At 38.6% G+C, this 20,227-nt stretch overlaps 1 protein-coding gene across 1 annotated transcript in view; it reads left to right on the top strand.

Moving 5' to 3' along the window:
- LOC132846967 (MAM domain-containing glycosylphosphatidylinositol anchor protein 1) overlaps positions 1-20,227 on the top strand; it is a 187,379-nt gene that overhangs the window by 148,435 nt on the left and 18,717 nt on the right. The window contains exons 12-16 of the mRNA XM_060871801.1: positions 655-829; positions 5,736-5,759; positions 6,474-6,626; positions 8,306-8,467; positions 16,562-16,692. Of these exons, the coding sequence (XP_060727784.1) occupies positions 655-829; positions 5,736-5,759; positions 6,474-6,626; positions 8,306-8,467; positions 16,562-16,692 (645 nt within the window). The remainder of the gene's footprint in view (positions 1-654; positions 830-5,735; positions 5,760-6,473; positions 6,627-8,305; positions 8,468-16,561; positions 16,693-20,227) is intronic.

The following is a 20,227-nucleotide window of genomic DNA, read 5'->3' as shown; positions in this document are numbered from 1 at the left end:
GTACAATGATGTTAAAAAATGATCATAGAAAAGTTGCTGACTTTCATCTGTCCAGCCAAATGTTGAATGATAATTTAATGCGGTGTCATTACTTGAAGTCACCGGAGTTATTAATCGGCACTGATCTCATAAGCACAGGCCATTACGCCAGTGACGGGTAACAACACAGACAAATTTACATTAAAGATGTGTTTTCTAAAATGGCGTCAACACCATCTCTGGTCACACACCATTAATCATTTCAGTGTTAATAATGTGTTGTATTAATCCTTTTTTATCCCCTCTGCTGCTGCCTGAAAAGGTTGCTCATTCTTCTGGAATTTGACGGAGGTTTTTTTTTTTTTCCAGTTATTTGTGTTATTAAACACATATTTGTTTCGGCTAAATTTACAATTACAAAACGCTGACTAAAATGAAATAGATATATTTTAGACGTCTGCAAATGTTTGTAAAGCAATACATCTGGTATGCAGAACAAGGTATTTTTCAAGGACATGAAAGTTTATAAGAACATTTTTGGACAAAGTTTTAAAAAAATATTCAAGTCTGTTATATAACATTTTTAACCCGTAATTTAAAGGGCAGGATCGTGAGAATGATTATTTATTAAAATCATTCTAAAACATTTCTTTACTTCCTCTTGTGTGTGTACAGATGGGTCAAAAAGTAATGTCCAAGCAGATCAACACCAGAGAGCCTGTGAAAGGTGTGTTGATGTCATACGCCATAACGGACTTGCGCATCCCTCTGTCCTATGAAGTTGGTCTCACTCCCATCACCGCCTTCGGTACTGGGGATACCGTCACCCGGACCATCCAGTACTCTGAGCGTAAGTTCTCACACAACATCGATCTTGCTATATGAAGAGAAAACACCGCAGTCATAAGCCTCTTAGTTTCCTCTCGAGTTAATTCACATCACCTTATGGGATTGTTTTTTTGATGCAGCGTAAGCAAATTTGTTTTTTTAATTTCCTCTGGATCTCTTTCTAGATTTGTGAGATTGCTGGACAAGAGTAAAACATGTGACTATGTCATTGTCATTTTTAATATCGCTACTCGGCACAACCCCAGCTGTTGTAAATATATCACTAAACACATTTAAACTACAGCGCTGTTGAGAGCTTGATTCTGATTGGCCAGAAGGTGCTGATAGACTTGCACCATTTTTATACACCTGCACAATTTCTTTGTAAAATTTCTATAGATTTGTACAATTTCTATACACCTGTAAAATTTCTATAGACTTGTAGAATTTCTATACACTTGTACAATTTCTATAGATTTGTAGAATTTCTATAGACTTGTACAATTTCTATAGACTTGTATAATTTCTATACACTTGTACCACTTTTATAGACTTGTAGAATTTCTATACACCTGTAAAATTTCTATAGACTTGTAGAATTTCTATAGACTTGTAGAATTTCTATAGACTTGTACAATTTCTATACACTTGTATAATTTCTATACACTTGTATAATTTCTATACACTTGTACAATTTCTATAGACTTGTATAATTTCTATACACTTGTACAATTTCTATAGACTTGTATAATTTCTATAGACTTGTACAATTTCTAAAGACTTGTACAATTTATATAGACTTGTACAATTTATATACACTTATTATCTAGAAAACGTTCTTTGCTTGTATTTCATTTTAAACACACGTTTCTATATCTATGTCTATGTTAATACTTTAGCTTAAACATTTGCTTGCTATTTGAAAACTCGAGAGATGGGACTCCCGAAAGCTTTGCCGAACATCAGTCTGGATCATTAGCTCCGAACATTAGCGGCCAAGCGTGGAGCTCTGCGAATCAACAGCATGGAAAAATGGAGGAGTGCTCAAGTTAACAGCATGTAATTTGTTAACGTCCAATAGAGCCACTTCTTAATTTCCACCCAAGGCTGGTGTAAATTGTGGGTTGGGGTAAGCGTGAATGTTTCTCCCTTTAAAGCCTCCTCATAAATATAAACGCTACTATGCATTTCAGCGGTAATTAAAATTGCAAACAGGCCTCCCACACACTTGTGCTGCTGAATTAATAGTTTTAAAGCGACGTCTTGAGAGCCGTTCTCAGGAGAAGAAATGATGTACTAATAATTCGAGGAGAATGCTACAAAGAATGATCTGCCAAATAGCTCTAATATGCAGTGTCTGTAAAATAGCGTTCTAAATAAGTCAAGACACCCAATTTGCTCCTGGCAGGAGGTCAAGCAAACGTTAACCGTGGCTAACTTTACACTTTACTACTTTAGTTATCAGTTGAAACTTGCATTCATTTGCTGTTTGCAGACTTTTTTTAGTCCAAGCAGATCAAGGTTCACAGTTACAGGATTAGGGAAGTTTTTTGGAATATTTTGCTTCATTTGTGTAAAGCAGTTCAAGGAAGTCATTATATACAGATGCAGGGGTGGTTCTAAAGGCAGGGCCACAGTCTGAATCTGATTGGCCCCTGATTGGCCCCCATTCCATCAATCGTCGACGAGAACAGCAACCAATCACAGATGCAATTCCACCCCCAAACAATTGGCGGCACTCGAGCGTTTGAAAAAGGAACGACTGCCGAAATGTATTTGCACCGTACTGAATAATTTATTTTGTGTGCTTGAATATACCCTGTACTTGGCCCCTGAATGTAACATGTGGCCCCTTAATGGCCCCTGTTACAGAAAAATCCTAGAACCGCCACTGCACAGATATATGACCAGCTAAACAAACTCTAACTCAGGACAATATACAAAGGAAACAAAAGTTGGGAAAGTTACAGGTATTCAGAGATGAGTTTGGCAGCTAGACTAGTGTCCACAAGATGACGAGCAAGATGGCATTGACGGAAGTAGCAGCTGCGAGCTGAAAGCTTCGGAAGGTGAAGGTGGCTCAAGTGGTTAAGGCTATGGGTTGTTGATTGGAAGGTCAGGGTTCAAGCCCCAGCACTGTTTGGCAACTGAGCAAGGCTCTTAACCCTCTCTGCTGTATCAGGGGCGCTGTATCATACTGTACGTAGCTGCTTTTGTGCTCTGATCCCAACCTCCTCAGTTGTGAAGAAAAGTATTCTTCCATCCCCAGTTAATTCAATTTAATTTTCATTACATTTTCATCATTTGGAATATCCAGAATGACTTACATTTAATACTGTTTTATACAATTCAGCAACTGAGGGTTAAGGCCCTGCTCAGAGGCACAGCAGTGGCAGCTTTGTGGACATGGGATTCAAGCTCACAACCTTCCAATGAGTAGTACAACACTTTAGCTCATAAGCTACCACATCCCCATCCCAAACACGACAATGTTCCATTCAGCATTTTGTTATAATGTAGATCTTTGATTAACGCCCGCATGTCTTGAGATTTTCTATCTATTTTACCATGAACATTGTCACAAAGTTTAAAATTAGATGAACACTTATCCCTAATGAGCAAGCCTGAGGTGACGTTAGCAAGGTAAATCTTACGAAGATGTGGTATATGTGGAAGAAACCTCGAGAGGAAACAAAATCAAAAGGGAACCTCATCCTCATTTGGGTGACACCGGAGATTAAGGTTATAAATAATGCCTTTCTACTTTTACAGTATATTCAAATGGAAATGTGCAACCGAGAGCTTCGGTGCAACTTATAAGTCAGCAAAATTTCTGAGTTAATTATAGATTTAACATTAATTTCTTCCTGAAAAAAAGTCTTCAAAAGTTCACTGGTGAAGACCAGAGCGCAAAAGCGACCGCATCAACAGTTCCAAGACTAATAAATAGTAAATAGTCTCCAAGCGGTATTCATCACCTAAATGATGGTATACTGTACAATGTGTAGTATCATCTATTATTTGCTTCTTCACTGTTGTTGGTGATTTCAGAGAATTTCATTTTGGAATTTCACACAAAACAGTAGCATAGTGTATAAGTTTTCCAGCTGATTTCTGTCTGACCAGGCTGTAAAATTTCTTTAGCTGAATCTGATAAGGCAGTGGTTCCCAACCTATGGTACGTGATGGAGGGGGTACGCGAACAAAATGCTGAAGTGTACTGTTAATGTAATTATACCGCACCTAATATTCAAGCAGACATGTATTTCTCAGACTAAATATAAAGATGTGTCCCCTCTAGTGTATACACAGCAATGTACAGTAGCCAGTTAGTGCCATAAAAGGTCAAATTCATGACATCCAATCAAATTACCCCATCTGCGGTAAACAAAAATCTGTGTCCACTCAAGTGTCATGCGTAAGTGCACGTCTTTACGTATCGCGTGTAATTCACACACAGTTTCACGTCGCATCGCTGATATGGCAGAAGACGTTTTAATCAACTATTGCTTTGCATAAAATGCGCTTTAGAAATCGACAAATCGACTGATGAGGCTGGTTTGGCTCAGCTGCTGGATTATGTCCGGTATATTTATGATGGTATTTACCAGAGACGGACAATGCAAACAACTGGATTCGCCATCCATTCTCTGCCACCCCACAGCACACCTGACCATTTCTGAGCAAGAGTGTCTCATTGAAATCTCTACGAGTGGCGCTTTGTAAATTGAGTTTACACAAAAATCACTAGCAGATTTCTGGATAGCTTTGCATGCAGATTATCTTGCCTTAGCAGATCGCACTTTGAAAACATTACTGCCCTTCTCGACAACATACCTGTGCAAAAGTGGGTTTTCAGCGCTTACCAGCATAAAGACTCTGCATAGACAATGATTTATGACTAAAACTGTCTCCGATACAACCAAACATCCCAGAGTTATGCAAGTCATTTCAAGCACATCCATCTCATTATACGGTGAGTCATTTAAAAAAATCATAAAAATATATATGATTTGTATAATAAAGTTGTGTTTGATCAAATAAGGTATTTTGTGAAGGTACATGTGTTTAAAATGCACGTTAAAAAAAATCAAGACCACAACTAGATTTGTAAAGTTCGTCGTGACAAACTTTGATGTTGGCTTTGACGAGGCAAGTATTCGCAAAGGCCGGTGCTTTTTGGAGGCGAGTTTACATAAGGGTCAGTGTTACTTTTGGAGGCAAGTGGACAGAAAGATAGGGTGCCAAAACATTTGGAGGCAAGTGGAGACGAGCATGTGACGTCATCCGAATACTCCTGAGGAAGTTCCCCACATTGGGTGTTTTGATATATCACATGCCCATGTTGTGCAAAATTTTTTATTTTCACGTGACGTCACGTGACGTCATCAGAATACACGTGAGGAAGTTCCCCTCATTGTTCTGAGTGTTTTGATATGTCACATGTCCATGTTGTAAAAAGTTTTTTGATTTTGCATATTTTGGGGCGGGGCTATGGGACAGACAACCGAAACTCCAGTCGGTACACCAATTTAAAAGTTTGTTCAGAGTATCACCCTAAAGGAGCTACGGAGCTTTTTACGGCTCTGTAAAAAGTTTGGGAACCACTGTGATAAGGTTACAAAAAAAAAAGAGACAAAATACGGCTCAAAGTATCTCCGTTCCTTTTTAGCCAAGCGCTTGTGTCTCCTGATCCCACTAGGATGAAGAACTGCTGAAGAAAACTTCTCCTTATTTCAATTAAGTACAAGAAAATAACTTTTGCGACTGAGCCTTACAGTACATACCGTAGAGCGTAAGCAAATAAAAATCTGTTTTCCAATTTCTTTTGGACTTCATGACAGAATTGTGAGATTGACAGACATTTTGTCGTCTGTTGGTTTTTTTTCTTGGAGAATCTCATATTGTAATTTCTTATTCTTTTACAGCCTACACTTATCCAAGACCTTCAGGTAAGAAAAGCCTTCTCTTTCCTTTTTATTGCCCTCTGTATTGTCCTTCCTTCTTTCCTTTCTTTCTTCCTTCCTTTCTTTCTCTCACTCTTTCTCACACTCTATGCAGTTCTGTTTAATTATATTCAACATGGCTCGGCTGGCAGCCAGCATGCAGAGCTTTGCCAGAGTGCCACAATTATAAAAACATAGAGTAAAACAGATTGGAGGACAAGTGGAGCAATTTGGAGAGCATGGCAGGATGCGAATTGCTGTGGGTTCTGTTGAACCACAAAACAGGGACCATATATTATATATGTATACATATATATATATTAAATGTCTATAATATAACTAATATATGGATTTTCACATGGTTTCTAACAACCAGACCCGAGTGGTGCTTAACTCCGAGAACTATATTTAAGCTTCGGAAAATAGCCTGTGGAAAAATATTTCCTCTCCAGCGTGTATTTGACATTAGAGCTTTAACACTTGCTAATCAAGTTTAATGCTGCATGTAAATTAGAATTATACAAGCAGCAAAGCGTGAATCGTGTTTTGTGTGTGTGTGTTATTTCTTCTGTGCTATGTCGGCTCGCGAGAGATCATTTTTCATCTGTTTCCTTCCATCATTATCACTCTTTCTGAACAGCCCCAAGCGATCGCATACTTTTTCTTCCACATTTATAACGCTTTTCTGTGTTCTCCCCCCTCCCCCCGTCATCCCGTCAGACCACGTGTGCGGGTTCGAGGACACGAGGATCTGCGGCTTCTCCCAGGATCGCAGTGACGTGTTTGACTGGACCAGACAAAATCATTTGAGTCAAAACCCCAAGCGCTCGGTCAACACAGGGCCAGATACAGACCGCAGTGGGACCAAAGAAGGTAAACATATATATATTACATATATATTACTTATTTAGGAGCACTTCTGATTTTAGGCTTAAATCCATATTTATTGCACGATATCATCTCGAGTAAGGAGCGATATTAACTCCAGCAGTACTCTGTGACAATAAGTACTGTAGGACTCTTTATTACCTGTCAATCACAGCGACACAAGCCAGTTGTGAGCTCATGTACTGTATGAGGACGAGGGCAGATAGAGCCTTTCCTTTAGAGCCTGTTACACTGCCCTGAGACCCAACATGAAGAAGCAGCTGTTATTTATCATATGCACACACTACAGCGCTGTGAAATACTTTTGCCACCCTCCTTGGTTAAGGGCACTTACTCAAGGCACCAACAGTGGTGACTTCTTGGTGTTGATGCCATTGCCTCTTCATCACAAAATAAGAAACTGTATAAAAAGATGTTGATGTTGATGTTCGGTGTTGGTTCGCTTCCATGTATTTAAGAAAAAAAACCTACGGAATTGCATTTGGGGTAATGTCAGATACCTAAGTATGAACCTATTAATGAAATAATTCTATAGTCACCCTAAAGAATGCAGAGTTTTAATTTATGTTGTGCTGGATCAAGCGTGGGGGCCACGGTGGCTTAGTGGTTAGCAGGTTTACCTCACACCTCCAGGGTTGGGGGTTCGATTCCCGCCTCCGCCTTGTGTGTGTGGAGTTTGCATGTTCTCCCCGTGCCTCGGGGGTTTCCTCCGGGTACTCCGGTTTCCTCCCCCGGTCCAAAGACATGCATGGTAGGTTGATTGGCATCTCTGGAAAATTGTCCGTAGTGTGTGAGTGTGTGAGTGTGTGAGTGTGTGAGTGCGTGAGTGAATGAGAGTGTGTGTGTGCCCTGCGATGGGTTGGCACTCCGTCCAGGGTGTATCCTGCCTTGATGCCCGATGACGCCCGAGATAGGCACAGGCTCCCCGTGACCCGAGGTAGTTGGGATAAGCGGTAGAAAATGAATGAATGAATGAATGAATGAATAATCTGACATCTGATAGTCCTTATTTTCTATCCCATTTCTTCAAATTGAATGTCTTCATATGTGGCGGCTATTTTTAGTCATTTGAGTACTGTACTGTAGGTAAAATTTACAAACCTTATGTTAGAAATGTTAGTGTATTGCATCAGACTTTATAATTCCTCTGTACATATCTCACTGTGCAACAATACACCTTTACCTGTATAGTTATTTAAAACTTTGATTTATTTCTATTTTTTGTATCTATTATCTTAGTGTATAGTCTGATTCTTCTTTGTTTTTATATAGAATTGTGTTTTTGTATTCTTATTCTGGTGACTTGGAGCTGTGGTAACAAACCCAATCTCCCTGCGGTGATTAATTAATGAAGTATTTCTGATTCTGATTAATAAATGTAATAAATAAATTGTCTATTAGACTTACAGAAATTTCAGATGCTCTGAATGTAGCACTGTTATTTCTGAGGTTGTGTTTCAATCACCAAGAAATAGGGCCCTTAGATGTTAGTATTACTAGGGTGACAGATTTGACTTATACTGTCAGATTTGACTTATAAGTCAAGTGGCATTTGATTTGATTCTGATTTTGAAACCTGCTCCTTTAATCAGAGCTAAAAAGAAAAGAGGAAAGCACCCAGCCGTAGTGATTTTATTTTCTTTGTCTCTGTGTCTTTATAACAGGTTATTATATGTACATCGAGACGTCGCGGCCGCGTCAGAAAGGAGATAAAGCTCGCCTTCTTTCCCCGCTTTACAACGTGACAGCGGCTCGAGGTCCCTCCGGCTCCAGCAGATTGCCGTACTGTGTCTCCTTCTTTTACCATATGAACGGGAAACACATTGGTCAGTACCACATCACTGCACAGAGGAAGTGTGTGTGTGTGTGTGTGTGTGTGACAGACAGAGAACTAGATGTATAACTTATTTTGAGTGTTACAACATGGAGCTGTAACTTAAAGTGACACCTGTCTGGCCTTAGTGGGTGTAGGTGTGTGCATGCATGTGTTTGTGTGTGCGTGTGTGTGTGAGTGTGTGTGAGTGTGTGTGTGCAGTTGTCTTTTTTTTGCTGCTTGGCACCTTTCCATTGAGCTAGCCATCGAGAAGGAAGAAATCTGTCACCGTTCTGTCACACTAATGTTGGGCTTGCAGATGTGCGAGGCAAACACACACACACACACACAAGGAAAAGAGATAGAGGAAAAGTGGAAAAAAGTGTTCGTCACCACTGCAGTTGCAGGTACTGTGTCCCTGTCAAATTATCAACCACCCCTGTTCTGTCACATCAAGGGTGTGTGTGTGTGTGTGTGTGTGTGTGTGTGTGTGTGTGTAAAAGTCTATATTAAGTGTGCTGCAGCCTCAAATAACCAGTGTGTAGGTGTGTTTGAGCTCCAGCCTACGGGAAGGTATTCTATGTCAGTGTCTTTTTATTTGGGGAAATATGTCTCATTATCTGTCAGTCTGTTTGTGAACCCTATATGTTTGTGTGTGTGTGTGTGTGTGTGTGTGTGTGTGTGTGTGTGTGTGTGTGTGTGTTCTGAGCAGAGTCTCTTTAAAGGGATACCCCTGCACCTAAAACGACTGATGGGATATCCTACTTCCTGGCTATCCCGGGTACCTCGACTGTGCATTAGTTTTTGCTCCCGAGTAAACCGTTAAAAAAAAAAAAACAGCGTATTATGAAGTGCCGAATCACTACCGTTAGCCTGAGTTTGTAGTAACTGATGTTAAGATCTTGCTTGCTTTATTTTTTTATGTCACGGTTAAAGCTACCCTTTTCACGGTGAATATCGATGCCAACCCTGAAGAAGTCATAATGGTTTCTTTTTAATTGACATTAATTGCAGAAAATCGTATTAAAATGTTTAGAAGTTTGACTCTAATTATAGATTTCTGTAACAATTCTGCCTGGGATTGTCTGAGATATGCTCAGGCTGTTTAGCAGTGCATAAATGGTGTGCAGTTTTACTACAGATTGCTAATTATCCCTGAGTCATTTCAGTTTGTGTGTGTGTGTGTGTGTGTGTAAGATTACACTCTGTGCTTAATGATGTCTCTGCCAGCTGTCAGTTGACAAATTAAGAATTGACCATGTGGGTTATTATAGTTAGTGGTGTATGTGTATGTGTGTGTGTGTGTGTGTTCGCATCCTGTTTGATGGCAGGGTCTTGTAAGGCCGTCGTCTGATTTATGGCGACGCGAGGGCGCTATCAGTCACTTTCTAGACCCTTCATCACACGGTACTCCATCAGAGCGCTATATCCAGCAAACATATCTTCCATCCATGTCAAAACACACACACACACACACACACACACACACACACACACACACACAAAAACACACACTGACTGATTTATGGATGGGCTTTGAAGCTGCATACCCGTGATCTACAGTCTGCAATATCCAACAAAGCAAAATGCATGTCCCGAATTCAAGAGCTCATATATTTAAGGGAAACGAAGCCTTGACGAAACTTTTTTTTACCTGTACTTCTAATTTTATTTATTTATTTATTTTGCTCTTTATCGTGTCATACTTCTATTTAAAGCTTTAACAGTGACACTATGAAATATTTTTATTGATTATAAAAACTTTTTTTGGAATTAACTGGATTAAATTGAACAGAGGGGCACGGTGGCTTAGCGGTTAGCACGTTCGCCTCACACCTCCAGGGTTGGGGGTTCGATTCCCGCCTCCGCCTTGTGTGTGTGGAGTTTGCATGTTCTCCCCGTGCCTCGGGGGTTTCCTCCAGGTACTCCGGTTTCCTCCCCCGGTCCAAAGACATGCATGGTAGGTTGATTGGCATCTCTGGAAAATTGTCCCTATTGTGTGATTGCGTGAGTGAATGTGTGTGTGTGCCCTGCGATGGGTTGGCACTCCATCCAGGGTGTATCCTGCCTTGATGCCCGATGACGCCTGAGATAGGCACAGGCTCCCCGTGACCCGAGGTAGTTTGGATAAGCGGTAGAAAATGAGAGAGAGAGAAATTCAACAGAATTTCAATTATCTATTTATTTATTTTTATTTTTTTAAAGCCAAACTTTTTTAAACTAAGGGAGATCCTAATGATCTTCTGAGCCGTTCCCATTATCCACTATATAAGGATTGAGGTCCATTTGTTGGATTCTGTTGCTAAAAACAAGTTTTTCTGCCTGCTCGAAGGTTTTCTTAACTTTCCCTGTTTCCTGCCTGGAAATCACTGCTTTGATTTGTCTTTCGTCTTCATTTAAAGATCCTGAGCTATAATTATCTGCCATTTGCTCCACATTGGGCAGAGACATTCCTCAGATTCTCTCAGCCTTTTGAAAAACGGCGGCACGTTCTCCTCAGGGCCTGCGCGGGCTGCTGATTTCAAAGCATATGTTTTATTAATTCCATTACTATTTAAGAGACTGCGAACAGACAGCACATCCTTAATGAAAATTATAATTGAAAGGCGAGGCACATTAATCACAATCAGAATCACCCCAGGGTGCTCATCTCGCAGAAGCCAATCGTGCTCACACACACACACACACACACACACACACACAAAATACTAGCATGCATCATCATGTCGATGCTATAGAAAGACCTGCCTAGCTGTGCCCTTACATATTTAACTTCATATATGGGATGTAGAGTATTTACTGTATCTTTGGATTTTTTCACCTTGCACCTATGTTATTCAAAGCCCCCTCAAAACTGTCCATTTTATGCAACCTAAGGAGAGAAAAAAAAACAATGCTGTCGGTCATTTTTAGCCAAAATTTGTAAGCTTAAGCAGCCTCTTTTACCCGCGTGAACCAATCATGCGCCATAACTTAAATATCATCTTTAACCAGCATCAAATCTCCGTTAGCATCGCTAATCACGCTGAGAATCTGCGCTTAAACCCACCATTGGCTGAGTGCCAGTGCTGTGTACATAATGTGCTAATGATTAGCTCGAGCGTTGGCATGTGGGCAGCTTGGTGAGTACAGACTCCAGCTTTAGAGCACAAGCGAGGCTGTCGGAGCCCTCATTACTCAGGGCTTCCCACAGAGATTCAGACATCCCTGTTAGCAAGCAAAGATCTGAAAGGTGCGCTAGCCACACAAGGCTAACATTAACAATGTCTCAGATTAGCACAAGGGAAAATAGTTCTGCATGGCTGCTGATAGCTTCACATTAGAGAACAGACTCTGAGAAGCGGAAGGAAGCAAGCTGGCAGACGGGCAACAACAAGGATAAAAAAAAAAAGATAGATAAAATGAATTTGAAAAGGCCACAAAGCCCAGCTGTTATTCATTATTCTGCATTTAACTGCTGAGTTTGACTAAGAAAAATATCACACTGTGTTGCTCTCAAGTACTTTGCCCAGTTATCTAATCATAAATAAAGACAAGCAGAGTTTAGGTGGATTGCAGTTTACAAGGCGGACGTTATAGAAATTGTGTCGGTTATCCTATTATATTCATCGCAAAGAAATCAGTGGGATGGAAAACGGGTGGGGATTGCGTACAACACCAGAGTGGAGCTCTTTCAACTCACTGGATCGATACGGATCACAGGCCCACGGTTTAAGATATAAATGGAAGGATTTCTCTGTAGTTCTGTCAGTGAGAGGGAAATTGCTTGGTGGTCTGGTTAAAACATAATATAAAATAAAATAAATATGAAACACAGTTATCCAGCACTGGACTGAATTTTCTAGTGAAGCACGTGTCAGTGCTTTACTCAGGATTGCTCTTAATGAACGACGGCACCAACTAGATTCTACAATGTATTTGATAAGTAGTAAAAACCAGTTCTGCTAACCTTTTGAACAGCACCAAGTAAATCACTTTTGAGAATTTAGCAAACCAGTCGCTAAACTTTTGAATCTGATAAATTATGCTGAGTCATTTTGTTATGGCTGTGTTCTTATTTGTGTCTTGTGTTTTCCTGAAAAAAAAAAAAAAAACTGCTTTAAAGCATCAAAGCTTTTCAAAGCCTGAAGTAAATAAGATGACACATTAAATGAGCATCGATGCATCTCAAAACATTATGTCATGCAGCATTGGCAACGGTGCCGTCTTCATCTGCTGAGGAACGGTTTTATTATACGTCAAGATCTTCTTCTGTTTCTGTGTCACAAGATTCAATGTCTTATATACTATGTCAGATAAATGCACAGGACGTCTTTCATTATGATTGAAAAATTAAGCTGAAAGCTACGCTCAATTGAAAAATCCCAGTTATCCCTCTTGGCTTTTCTTTAGCCTTGCTAATAAGCTATCCTGTTTTGTTTTGCTACAACCATTCAGGGTAAAAGCCTAAGCTGTTCTACTGAGATCACTGAAAAGAAAGACTCAGATCTTTTAAACCCAAAGTCTTTTTTGCTGTTATTAACAAACTCTTTCCTTCTGTTTGGTCAAATTTGCAATGCAAAATGTCCAACTAGTTAGAGCCGCCTTTTTCTTTAAGATTATGTAATTTCATCATTAGCCCAAAAGGTTTATGCTCTGAAATGACTGTTCATACCACCATCATGTTTTCATTCTCACAGTAAACAAAAGTTGAATATGTTTAAAAGTCTTTTTATACACAGGGGCTTACAGTATAGTGTATATACCCCCTTGAACGTTGTAGTAGTTATACTATATTGCTAAATATATGATTCAACAAAATTACAGTTACAAAGTCTTATACTGTCCTTGCTGGTCTAGCAACAGGATCTAACACTGTTAACACCGTAACCCAGATTTGTTTCCCGGGCAGGAAACCAACCCAGCTACTGAGGGGTTAACTCTCAGCGTCGGGCTCGAACCAGGATAAAATGAGAGGGTTGCGTCAGGAAGGGCATCCAGTCATCAGATCAAAACATGTAGATTGAGTGATTCGCTGTCTCGACCCTGAACAGGGAACTGCTGATAAACAACACAACACAACAGCAATGTAGTTGTATACCTTTGAACTAGTGATGGGAAGTTCAGTTCTTTTTCACGAACCTGTTCTTTCGGACACTTCGTTTTAATGAACCAGTTCAATAATCCAGTTCACCAGTTCTTTTACGTCCTGACGTAATGACGTAATTCACAATGACGTAATGACGTAAATTCCTTCATCCCGCTGCTGCCGGCAGATATTAATACAATCAATTTAACACATTTGAAAAGTCATTTTGTAATCATAACTTTAGTTGAATGCGTTTCTTACATTTAAGTTTTGCAACTAAAACACCCAGTACAGGCACTGATGTGCAAACGTGGGTGTTTTACGTGTCTTAAAGATATAAAGTTAATAAACTAATCATCAACTTACAGAAACTTACAAAAAAAAGCACAATTTTGAAATGTTTCTTTCGCTCCATCAGTTGTTTCAAAAACGAATGCAACTGAGTTAAACACTCATACGTTGATAAGACATTAAATCATAACCATTTACATTTGTTGCTGTATCAGTTCAGTGATTTACGCATGCGCAGTAACAACCGCTCATCGGTTCTCAGTATGTCGGACACGTCCGAAAGAAACAGTTCTCAGTTCAGTGTACTGATGATTCGCTGTATCAGTTCAGTGATTCACGCATGCGCAGTATCAACAGCTCATCGTTTCTCGGATGCGTCCGAAAGAAACAGTTCTCAGTTCAGTGTACTGATGATTTGCTGGATCAGTTCAGTGATTCAAACATGCGCAGTATCAACAGCTCATCGGTTCTCGGACGCGTCCGAAAGAAACAGTTCTCAGTTCTGTACCTATGATTCGCTGTATCGGTTCAGTGATTCATGCGCAGTATCAACAGCTCGAGCTCACAGTTCTCTCAGCACAACATGTCTCAGTTCAGTGTACAGGAGTTACATATACTCCGGGATATTAGTTTATTTAGAGTCGGAGGGGCTGTCAGGCATGACCGAAAGTGAGTAACTTTAGTAACTTGTGGATCAGCGCTGACTCAAGACTCGAACTGTTTGGAACGAATCAGTCCGATTTGGTGAACTGGTTCTTCCAGGTAGCGGCAGTGTAGCTCAGTGGTTAAGATGTTGGACTACAGACCAAAAGGCAACGAGTACAAATCCTGCAACTGCTCGGCCCTTGAGCAAGGCCCTTTACCTTCAACTGCTTAGCATAATGCTCATATAAATGAGAAAACTGTAAGGCATCTGCTTAATGCTCTAAATGATAGTTAAAGGAGAGTTACACATCCTCAAGTGTCTATTAAAGATCTTTGTTTAGATTTTGTCTTCCTCCTTCTCCATATCCTTAGTTTCCTCTGGAACTGTTTACGATTGCGTGCCCAAATTCTTAGTGCGTAGTACAAAAACACTCTTCATCCCGTTCCAATTTGCTCTGTGTGCTCCGTAAAATTTAGTTTCAGTGTCATCTGTTGAATGTAAAGCATTCTGCCAGATGTTCATCAGATTCATTAAATGTTTAAGAGCATAGTCTAAGTTAGAAGTCAATCTTATCGATCTTGTTCTAAGGTCTTCAGTCTGATCTGTTCAGTATTGTTCTTAGGTACTTTTTGATCTTGCCAAACTTGTTTTAAGGTACAGTGGTACAGATATGGTACAGTGTTAGGCTACAGTTTCCTGTTAAACTAGTTTTAAGGTCAGGTCTGATCCTGTCCATGTTCTTCTAAGGTACAGTCTGATCTTGTTCTAATATTCAGTCTGATCTTGTTGCTCTTGTTCTAATATACAGTTTGATCTTGTTGATCTTGTTCTGAGGTCCAGTCTGATCCTGTTGTTTTCGTTCAGACCCATTTTTCCAAGGACAGAATGATGTAGTACTGAATGTTTGAAGGATGACCCATGTGACACCTCGTACTCTCTCATATTTATAACTCTCTGTACTCTCCTTTCCTGTGCGTGACCGGGGTTGTGGATGTTGCAGTACCTTTATCCAGAAAGAGTGAGCTAACCAAATGTGGCAGGACCTTTCAGACAAAAACCCACTTGATCTACCTTGATGTACATTTAATACAAGCATGAAGGTTGTTGTGCTTTCTTTCAAGCTAGATCACTTCTGGCAGTTTTATCCTTGCGTGATACTTAAGTGCGGGCCAACTTTTCCATTTTAATGTCGTATACAAATATGCAATTATGCTGTATGAATACAACACCGGACTGCCTCCTCTCTCATGCTACTCCTTTCAGTTTTGTTGTACTTGATATATATTTGCTACCCTTAAGCAATAAGTAGGAAGGATAATTTAATACAACAGCCGTACAGGTGGCACTTGTCCTCATTTCCACTGATCCTAATGTGCATTTTTTTTGTGCACTTGTTAAGTGAAAGTATTTATAGTCCGTACACCCACTCTCTGTCAAATTAGCCGTTAAAAGAAGATCACATCTCGTATTATGGAGGTGTGCAATTTAAAAGTTCACACAGACCCGTTAATATGAACACAAAGCAATAATAAGGATGGAGTACGAGGTAACTGCTTGTCATCTCTGTACAGATATGGAATCATGTAATGTTTTTGGTCTTATACTTCTGTTTTCTCAGGGGATTTACAGGAAGGTATTTATTTAACTATATAAAAAAAAATTAAACAAGATAGTTAAAGAACTCGGCATGTTATATCGTCATCATGAGTACGGTAATATTTTGTTTCTTTATTAAAGCCATATTTTTTTCCATTTCTCAAATTTTCACGTATACAGTATAGAACATGGTATATAAAATCCCAGGAGATTAGCCATTTCTGAAATAGTCCAACCAGATTATCTAGTAACAGTGACCATGCTTGGTTGAAAACCAATTAAACACATGATTAAATACTGCTTGTTAGGGGAACATGTTTATTTGCAAGTACAAAATTACTATTTGTGTTTATTAAAACTTAAATGAAATCAATGACATCACCACAAAGGACGTGGTGTGCAAGCAGAATACAGTTCTATACAGTTGATATCATTTGTAAAATAAGAATAAAACTGAATGAATGAATGAGCATTGTTATGCTAAAAAAAATTCTGTTTCATTGTAGGAACTCTGAATGTCCTCCTGCGAGTGAAAGGAATTGCCACAGTGGATAATTTAGCATGGACACTATCAGGGCACCAAGGCCCCAACTGGAGGAAGGCTAACGTTGTGGTGTATCCCAGTGGGCCCTTTCAGGTACATACTGTATGCAGATCTGACGTGTGTGTTTGTGCGCTTGCATGTGTCTGCCATTTTGCGCAGCGATCAGTGAGGTAATGATTTAGGAAAAGCCGAGTCATGCTGTGTAACTTTGCTGGATTGACATTTCTACACACTGCTGAGTCACACTGCGGTTACAATGCGTAGAACTTTTACTGCCAAAGCTGTTGATTCGTTTCCTATAACAATAGCTCCAAAGCTCCAAGAGAGCTATTTTATGCCTTGATTCTATTATCTCAGCATTTCTATAGTGCAAGTATTTGTATGGCAGGTGCTCCAAAACAAACATGTCAAACTCATTGATAACTGTCTGAGTAGATGTTTGTTTAGCATTTTGGAAGGACTCTCCAATGTGGACGTTGCACAGTGTAAGCATCAGTGTTAAAGCTGCCTCACATTTGGGAAAGTAATCGTGTTTTAATTGAATCAATTTTCTAATTAGATGCATAGCTTCCTAACTCGGGCAGCGGAAAACATTAGTCGTCGTAAAGGCTAGACTTTTTGGCAGTTAGTTGTTTTTTTTTCCCCCGATCCAGTCCAGGCTGTTGGTGTCGAACACAGTGTAGCCAGTCTGTTTCCTGGATTTTAGTCTAAAGTCATCAATTTGTCAGACTTATGATTGGACAAGACTAAATTGAGTGCACAACTTTGTAAATAATTATGAAAAATTAGACAGACGGATAGATAGATAGATAGATACAGTAGATAGATAGATAGATAGATAGATAGATAGATAGATAGATAGATAGATAGATAGATAGATAGATACCTATGAAAAATACTGTATTGATAGATAGATAGATAGATAGATAGATAGATAGATAGATAGATAGATAGATAGATAGATAGATAGATAAGATACCTATGAAAAATACTGCATAGATAGATAGATAGATAGATAGATAGATAGATAGATAGATAGATAGATAGATAGATAGATAGATACCTATGAAAAATACTGCATAAATAGATAGATAGATAGATAGATAGATAGATAGATAGATAGATAGATAGATACCTATGAAAAATACTGTATTGATAGATAGATAGATAGATAGATAGATAGATAGATAGATAGATAGATAGATAGATAGACACCTATGAAAAATACTGTATTGATAGATAGATAGATAGATAGACAGATAGATAGATAGATAGATAGATAGATAGATAGATCGATACCTATGAAAAATACTGTATAGATAGATAGATAGATAGATAGACAGATAGATAGATAGACAGATAGATAGATAGATAGATAGATAGATAGATAGATAGATAGATAGATAGATAGATAGATAGACACCTATGAAAAATACTGTATTGATAGATAGATAGATAGATAGATAGATAGATAGATAGATAGATAGATAGATAGATAGATAGATACCTATGAAAAATACTGTATAGATAGATAGATAGATAGATAGATAGATAGATAGATAGATAGATACCTATGAAAAATACTGTATAGATAGATAGATAGATAGATAGATAGATAGATAGATAGATAGATAGATAGATAGATAGATAGATAGATAGATACCTATGAAAAATACTGTATAGATAGATAGATAGATAGATAGATAGATAGATAGATAGATAGATACCTATGAAAAATACTGAATAGATAGATAGATAGATAGATAGATAGATAGATAGATAGATAGATAGATAGATAGATAGATAGATAGATACCTATGAAAAATACTGTATAGATAGATAGATAGATAGATGAAAAATTTGCCTGCCTTATCTTGGGTCTGACTTTATTTTTTGTCCCTCCATGACGATCAGCTAAAAGCGTTTTCTCTTTTAATGAAGAGAATTAACAATGAAACCGAGATGACAGCTCAGAGTTAGCCAAGTTCTTCTCTTTCCTTCTGCCCTTCTCTTTCTTCCGTTGCTTTTCTACTCCCTCTTGCCAGATTTTTTGCCATTTTTGGAGTGTCTGTTACAGAGAGAGAGAGTCAGAGAGAGAACGAGAGAGAGAGAGAGAGAGATGGTTCGTTGCGGACCTCATCACGCATTCACTGCAGCATATGTTTTGGTAAGACATACAAGAACGAAGGGTAGACAGGAACGTCTTCGATGCCAAACTTTCTTGTCTTTTTTCCCCCCTCAGTCACTTTAATTTCCTGTAGAGTCTTCATGCTGTACTCAAGGTCTCACTCCTCATTATCTTGACATTGTGCATTAGTCTGACACACAAGACCGAAAGACGGCTGATGTCTGCGCTGATAAGTAGATGATTGTTGCACTATACAACAGGGCTGTGGAGCTCGCTCTCCAATCTGATTGGTCAGAAGGTGTTGATTAATTATTGACTGGTAAATTGATGTGGTCTATGTATAAAACTCTTTGATTCATTTTTCTGTAACAGCATTTTTTGGGTTGTTCCTATGTTTCCAGGGTCCTAAAGTTCCCCACATTTAAATGCCACATAATGAACACATGACAAAGAGTCTTACGTTTCCCAGTTCAGTATTCTGTTACTGCACAATAAGTGAACTTTTCAATTCAAGTACATTTAAGTCAACATTTTAATTTCCTTAACGAAATCATTGCATTTTTGTTTGGACATTTCAACAGTCATAATTATGTTCAAGTGTGTCCAAAATGAACTTAGTTAAAATAAGTAATTCATTAAAATAAATGCAGCATATTTTAAGGATTAAACAATCTGGATTAATTTGGATACACAAGTTATGATATCGTGAGAATTAGATTCAGAAACATCCTAGACAAATTTTCAGAAAGGAAGCTATGACCTTTTGTGATTACAGGACTCTAGTTATTTTTAGTTCTTTTTATAGTTCTGAAGTTAAGGTCTATTATACTGAGAGCTGAGAGCCAAATGGCAGCACTGGAGAACAGAAAACCACTTTACAAAGCTGGAAACATGTTTTCAGTTCCATGTTATGTGCCCCATATCTATCTATCTATCTATCTATCTATCTATCTATCTATCTATCTATCTATCTACTATATATATATATATATATATATATATATATATATATATATATATATATATATATATATATATATATACATATATATATGTGTGTGTGTGTGTGTCTGAATATATACTGTATATACACACAGTATTTCTGGCATTTAGCAGACACGTTTATCCAGAGTGACTTACATTTTATTTTACTTTATACAACTGAACACTTGAGTGGTTCAGGGTATTCGAACTCATGACCTTCTATCCAGTAGTCAAACACCTAAACCACTAGGCTCCCACATCCCAGATATATATACAGAGCTTTAGAATGTAGGACCCTGGGTACTGGGCAATATAGGACCCTTTGTTATGTCCTATAGGGCACATAGGACCCTGGGAACGTACAACCATGAAAACAATACTACTGGAACAAAGGACACAGTAAGAATAGGACCATGAAATCATAGGATTTTTTTTGAGAATTGTTATTTGTTATGTGCTTATTTCGTCATATAAATTGTGGAAACACTGCTAACACAGATATGCTTCTCTCATTTT

This window comes from Tachysurus vachellii, chromosome 6, assembly GCF_030014155.1.
Source record: "Tachysurus vachellii isolate PV-2020 chromosome 6, HZAU_Pvac_v1, whole genome shotgun sequence".
Lineage (NCBI taxonomy): Eukaryota > Metazoa > Chordata > Actinopteri > Siluriformes > Bagridae > Tachysurus > Tachysurus vachellii.
Note: the sequence above shows the minus strand (reverse complement) of the source record. Positions and strands in the feature narration are given on the sequence as shown.